Source organism: Zingiber officinale, chromosome 2A (genome assembly GCF_018446385.1).
Source record: "Zingiber officinale cultivar Zhangliang chromosome 2A, Zo_v1.1, whole genome shotgun sequence".
Taxonomy (NCBI): Eukaryota; Viridiplantae; Streptophyta; class Magnoliopsida; order Zingiberales; family Zingiberaceae; genus Zingiber; species Zingiber officinale.
Window position 1 is genome coordinate 175,901,950 of NC_055988.1, and position 7,142 is coordinate 175,909,091.

Here is a 7,142-nt window from a genome sequence, read left to right on the forward strand (position 1 = left end):
TGAAATAAAACTTCTTCAAGTGAAGAAGACAATTTATTAGAGCGATTGATACTAGTTCATGACGAAGTAAAGTGCAGAAGACAGAATTGATGATCAGATCTTGAAATACTAAAGAGGTGTCCAATTAACTAGCTAGGAGTCATCAATAAAATTTAGATACATGCTGAACCCGTCAAAGAATCCAACAAATTCGACCGTCTACAAAGATCAGAACAATGTACACCCTGCAGCCTCCTTGCCCAAAAGGTCGATGCTTCTTTTCGAACTTAATTGGTCCTAAACCAGGATCAGTCAAAACTACAAGGATCACAAAATTTTGTTAAAAGCAATAAATATTGGAGCAAATTTTAAATAGTTAAGAGTAAGATATAATATTGTCGAGTCTTAAAACTCATAATAATATTCATCTATACAGAGTGATATTGACAATTAAACATTTTCCTTTGCTACTATCTCAGGAATAAATAAAGCATGCACTGGGAGTTCTCCCAAAAGAGAAAAACAAAATATATTGATGGCTTGATGCCATCATGAAACCATTAACTTGTCATTAATTAAAAAAAAATTATCAGAAGACCTTAAAAGAATTGACTCTGATATGGGTTACGCTGAGTAGACTCGGAAGGTGACATGGCAGTTAGAGTTAAGATGATCGGGTGATCAAAGTCAAGATGATATGATAGTCGCACTCGAGGAGTAATATCCCCTCATCTGACTCGGATTAATTGCCCAGTGTTGAGATTCTTATATTCAACCAGATCGAGTTATAATCTGATCGAGGAGAGATGGTCATCCCTTAAGCCGAGCGAACCCAGGAGTTTAGTATTTTAAAGGCGGCCAGGTCTTATGGTGGCCAAGATTAATGTCAGCCGACCTTATGTGCAGGCCGGAATGATTGACTCACTCCACAACAGATCAACCATAGGCGACAGTGTACATGTGTATCCATTCAGTCTTAAAGTCAAATGAGTATATATGCCCTGGGCGTACAAAAATCCGGTCAAGAAATGACAAGATATAGCTCAGCTTAATATATCAATCAAACTTCTCAGGACGTGGCTGCATCTCTCCTGGTAGCCCCTTATCAGCCCGGATGGATAAAAGGACGACCGGGCCTACATCACTTATTCTCATATTACCACTCGGATAAGATTCCAACAAAGCATAGGTTATTAGGACTTCTAGGGAGCAGGAGGCGCTACAACATTCTCCGAACGAATGTCTCGAGGCTGTGCAGAATATAATAGAGCAGCTTAAAGACCGGTTGAAATATACTCAGCAAACAACATTATAATGAGGCGCCTGGCTTAAAGAACAGTCAAGATATATTCAGTGTGCAACGTGTTAGGTTTGCAAGGTTACAAACATAGTCCCGCATTGTAAAACACATGGGAAAGATCATTGTTTATAAAGAGAAAATATATCTCCATTGGCATGAGGCCTTTTGGGGAGAGCCCAAGAGCAAAGTCATGAGGGCCTAGGCCCAAAGTGGACAATATCATTTGCCCAGAAGGTTTAACCACCGACTGCACACAATAGTTATGGTCTGATTAAACCATGTGTGTACAATATTACCTCGAACAAAGAAAGTGGGGGCTTCTATCTTCGAATTAAGAGGACCAGAGACCAGATAAAGAAAGTCCTAGTAGGTCGGGTGGAATGAAGGGTAGAGGACCTGGTGGGTCGAAGGATCGGACTTGGGAAGCATGTGGTCCTTTGTTCGGCCACCTCAGTGATAACATAAACTATAAACGACAAAAGAGGTGTATATCTGGATCAGCGGAAGATTCCTTGGATGACTACAACGTATCGCCTTGGTTGTACTCTCTTCTTTACCTAACAACTTCTGACACATTCTATCACTTCATGATTGCGAAGGTTATGTGAAATGGTATATAAAAGAGGATTCCTCTCTGTGACGAAGGTACACTCACTGAACGTCTACAACTTACTCTCGTGTGCGCATTCTTATTATTCTTCAGCCGCCCGTTCGGATTCGTGCAGACTTAAGCGTCAGAGGGCATTCACCAAGGACTCTCCCCTGGTTTTTAGGCGCTAAGGTTTTGTTAGCTCGTCTTCTTGTGAGCAGGATCGAAGGAGAGCTTCTTCTGAGAAAGAAAGGTCTTTTGTTGGTCAATCATTCATCCATCATACTCAGCATGATATCTCTATAGGTCTCGGACAGGATCAGACTCAATGGAGCAGGAACTGATTGTCCATTAGTTTTTATGTTAGACATCGAGATCATAGTTATCTGAGAAATACGGAGAAGTTACAGTTAGTTGCTTCTAAGAATAAGAACTTAATTTTAACTGTAATTTACCAAAATACCCAAAACATGCAATTAGTTTTCATATTTCCTAAAAAGCATATTTATTTTCTAAATTGCCCTTAAAAAATATTAAAGGATGTCTAAGTGTTTGGGTAGGCATGCATCTTAAACTATTTAATTTGGTGTGCTTAATTTGTAAAATACTAAATCATTTCTAAATATTCATTTATTTCATATAGACAAAGTAGACAATGAATAACTTCGTATGAAAATATATATCATAAATGAATATTACCTTTCAGTAAACGGAATAAAAAGAGGGGTGAGTAAATTCTTATTGCTCTCGTCGTCCCACTCCATGTTGTCCCACCAAGTTTGAATGCCTCTAATCTCTTTTAATCTGCTCTTCAATATTTCAGCCCCAAATGATAATTTTTTAAATATAGGGCATTTGTACACGTGTACATATTCCAAGTAGGGAAAATAGAGTGGTTGGTGTGCAATGCAATTGAGGTTCGGTAGGAGAGACAAACTCAACCGCTGGATGCTAGAGCTAGAGTTGGTGTTCCCTACGTTACTGATTACTTCTTTCATTTCAAAACACCGACTTATCAGTAGAAGATTAAGGCATGGCAGTTGTAGAACCCATGAAACATCCTTCAACATGGAGCATGAATGAATACATAGTTCACGAAGGTTGTAGAGCCCAACTCCATTCAATGAAATCTTTTCCAATTTTCTTAGGTTATAAAAATGGAGAGTCTTTAAACATCCGAAACTTGATTCACGACCCACGCCTGCAGTCAACATTAATTTGTCTACTGCGACATTTTTAAAACTCAGAGACTCAAGGTTGTCACTTACGCTGCAGCTCCATTGTAGAGTGCCAAGATGGAGGGTTTGGAGTTGTAAAAAATTCCCTCCCTCCATGGTGAGGTTCCATATGGAGACATTTGGTAGCATGTTCACTCGCTTAATGTTAGCAGTTGTCACATTGATGTCAATTGCCACACTTAATTTGTGGCGTCCTCTGAAACATTTCAGCTCATCCCACCACCACTCTGATATTGGACGCATTCCTATTATTTTCCGCCCATTCTTCAAGCAACCACGTATAGGGAAAGCTCGTCTTATATCCAACCACCTGAGCATTGATAACTTGGATATCGTCCCCCTAGTTACACTCTTAATTTCAGTTTTCCTTAGAAGCAAGTACTCTAATTTGCAGAGGCAACCAAACTCGGTCGGCAGTCTGGTAATAGGATTCTTGGACAAGTTTAAATATTGAAGCTCAGTTAACCTACAAATCTCCATGGGAAGCTCTGTTATATGACATTTAGAGAGATCCAAGTATGTTAAAAGAGGCATGCTTGGGAACAAACTAGGAGGAATTGTTGTCAGGCTATCGTTGCCATGGAGAAACAACATGGAAAGTTTTGAAAAAGTAGAAGCTCCATAGTCTGGTAAAGATGCAATCTCATTGTCCATGAATGATGCTCGCTCTGCCTCCTGCCATTCTTCCTGCCATGCCTCCTGTATAGGCAAATGGCTCAATCCAATTCCAGCTTTTACAATCCATTTCCTTCCATTCCCTTTCAACCCAGAGACCATCAAAAGTGCCATGTCTCGGATGACGTCGTGCATCTTTACAAATGTGTCCAAGTAACGAATGTCCTTTTGATCATTACATTGCTCTAACAAGGATGCAGCCATGAGAGCTTCCAAATGGGGGCATCCATTGGTGAAAGCTTCATTGATGACATTAAATTCATGAATTATGCCACAACCTATCCAACATGGTATCAACTCCTTAAATTTGTGGATCTTATAATCTTCAGGCCACAAAGCGCAACACAAAAGACATTCTCTTATGGAGTCATTTTCTAAACTGTCGTAGCTCAGCTGGAAGGCTTTATACATTACAACTGAATCTTCTGAAAGATCAATGGTTGTCCACTCATGTTTATCCCTTATTTGATGCAGAGCGTCCTTCCAAGCTTCCCAAGACTTTTTCCCTGACATGGCTCGAGTGACGGTGACAAGAGCTAGCGGAAGACCAGCACATTCTTTAGCAAGTTCTTGAGCAACGAAATTAATTCCACCATCTGAGCTGAGAAACTTCTTATCGCTATTCTGCTCAAAGAGTTGCCATGCTTGATCTGGATCCAGGCATTTGGCTTTGATTTTCTTTTCTGCCTTCATTTGTGTACACACTGTCTCGCTGCGGGTTGTGAACACCACGACTTTGCGTGGTTGTTGCTGATGCTGGCCTTGCTCAGTGGCCGAGTGTGCCATCCCCAACAGTTGAAGATCTACAAGTTCCCAAATGTCATCCAGAAGCAACAAGCAATTCTTGTTCTTCAAGTAGCTAAATAACTTATCACCACAAGTTCGTTCATTGTCGCTCTCCTTCAGTGTCATCAGTTCTAAACTCTTAGCAATATCTATCTGGAGCCTTTTCAATTGCCAGTCTTTGGAAGCCACAACCCAAATGACACGATCAAATATGGTATGCTTAGGAAGATAGTGTTGCTGGATGCTCTTCAACATGGTGGTCTTACCGACACCGCCCATTCCGTAGATGCCTATGATGTTGCCTTCTCCACCATTGATGTAGCCCACAATGTCCTCCACATACGACTCGATCCCAACAGGCGGTTGGTGTGAGATGGGAAGCATCACGGTGGGTTCCGGAGGCCCAACTGTGGCAATCGGATCCAGTGCACCAGCTCGGCTCATCAATTCATTAGCCTCGCCGAGCTTCTTTGCCACTCTTCGAATGATGGAGCAGCAATTTGATGACTCTCTGATAGGAACCTGATCTCCTGCTTGCTGTGTTTGACTCGTCGTGCTGGCGCCGCGAGTTGGATTGAAGCAATTGCAACTGAAGTAACCTAACGAAACAAAGCAGTAGACGGAAAATAACAACTTTTTTTTTTCCTGTCCTCTCTTATAGATAAAACACGCACAAAGACTTGCAATTGAAATGGAGTGAAAAGACAATTAAAAAGGTATATACGGGAGGGGAGGGAGAATACTCACTGATGCTTTGGAAATCCTGTTCGATATCAGCCACTTGGCCTTCCAACATCTCCACCTCCAGTAGCCACTGGCTCACTTGGTTGGTCGGAATTCTCCCCTCGCGCTCCGCCTGGTCGATCTGGTTCTTGATGTCGTCCCTTTTGGCTCTCAATATTGTTATTTCCTTTTCCAACTTCTGGATGCCAGATTTTGGCCTGCACAGTCGCAGAGATGCCCACAGCACACTCAGGCAACTGTTACAGTCTAAGTTGAGATTTAGGTTAATGCACGTGCACGCCATGGACGAGGAGAAGGTAGCTTGCAACAAGAGACTTGCTTCTTTTGCAGATAAGCAAGGGCAGCAAAACACATGAATAAAGTGAAGGCTCAAGATCAGATGTAGGGACGGAAATGGGTTGTGTTAGATCTGGTTTGGGTTAGATCACATTTTATATCCTTGATATTTATTTTCATACTTTGATATATATATATATATGAATCTGAGTCAGACGAAGACCGACTGAGATGGTGTTGGCGTTGACGGAGACGTGACTTGGGCACACCTAGCGTACGTGTACTATAAAAACGAACTCCCACACGGTACTCCTGGACAGTGGTGAATAAATCGACGGTACTTTGCCTCTGCGTACACTCAGACACGCACACGGAGCGTTAGAGACCAGAAATCAGGGAAAAAGTCCTCGGCGCAGGCCCACTAATGCTCAAGTCAGGTACTTTTTCTCCAGAAGAACAGTGTAGAAGACAAGTGCGTATGTGCGCGTACCTGCTCAAGGGAGAGGACTTCCCTTTTTATATGACAATGCGTACCTCTGGAGCCTGACCGATGTCAGAAAATGTCGATTGTCAGGGTCTGTCGGGTGATGGAGGACACGTGGTGCTCTCTCATTGGTTGAAAGAATGTTCCATTCTTAGGGAATGACCAACCACAGGAATATTCCCTGACTGCTGACAGTTATTCTATGACAGACGTGTTGGTTGCTACTCGGAAAACCTAGAGGTTCCACTGTACAAAAATTTTGTACAAAGGTCTGAACCTTTTCCTAGCTACCATGTGTTCTTTTAAATTAAATTTTGGATCGCCTGCAGAACTTAACTCGTTTGATCCAAAACTTAATCTATTTGTTCTTTTAGGTTTTGACTTGGATCTCCTGCGGAACTTAACACGTTTGATCCAAATCACCTAAGTTATTAATTCCATTAAATATTATTTTCCAAAATTGGTTCCCAGTACTGACGTGGCGAGGCACATGACCTTCTTGGATATGGGAGCAACCACCACCGACTAGACAAAACCTTTTAAGGAAAGCTAATATTTAATTTCCTAAAATAACTTTAGGTCAACCGAAAAAAACAATCAAATCACAAGGAAAAGAAAAACAAAAGAGCACTATATCGAAAACAAATTCGAAATACTAGAATCGCATGCATCTTGTATTTAGTATTATTTCCAAAAATAACTAGTATGATGCGGAAAGAAAAAAAAAACTAGTTATACCTTTTAGAAAAACCTCTTGATCTTCTACCGTATTCCTCTTCTAACCTCGGACGTTGTGTGGGCAACGATCTTCCGAGATGAGAAACCACCAAAGCACCTTCTTCTCCTTTCTTCAAATTTCGGCCAAGCACAAAGCTTCCAAAAGATGAAGATCTTTTCCACCAACCAAGCTCCAAGGGATGTAAGCTTTCTCTCCTTCTTCCTCAAGCTAGATCCGGCCACCAATTAAAACTCCATGAGCATGAAGAGGTTCGGCCACAAAGAGAAGAAGAAGAGAAGAAGGAAGGGCCGGCCACACCACCAAGGAAAAGAGGGAGAAAAATAGAATAGAGT

At 41.5% G+C, this 7,142-nt stretch overlaps 1 protein-coding gene across 1 annotated transcript; it reads right to left on the minus strand.

The window, feature by feature from the left end:
* Positions 1–5,699, minus strand: LOC122043430 (probable disease resistance protein At1g61300). Its single transcript, XM_042604029.1, has 3 exons — positions 5,315–5,699; positions 2,568–5,166; positions 1–297 (listed from the first exon to the last, which is right to left on the minus strand). Exons 1-3 carry the CDS (start codon positions 5,592–5,594, stop codon positions 288–290), a joined length of 2,889 nt encoding a protein of 962 aa, XP_042459963.1. The 5' UTR covers positions 5,595–5,699; the 3' UTR covers positions 1–287.
* Between the last annotated feature and the right edge of the window lie 1,443 nt (positions 5,700–7,142).

Coding starts and splice junctions, on each gene's coding strand:
- LOC122043430 (XM_042604029.1), bottom strand. CDS start 5,594: ATGGCGTGCACGTGCATTAACCTAAATCTCAACTTAGACTGTAACAGT. Junction 5,167..5,314: donor ACAGGATTTCCAAAGCATCA/GTGAGTATTCTC, acceptor TTGTTTCGTTAG/GTTACTTCAGTTGCAATTGC.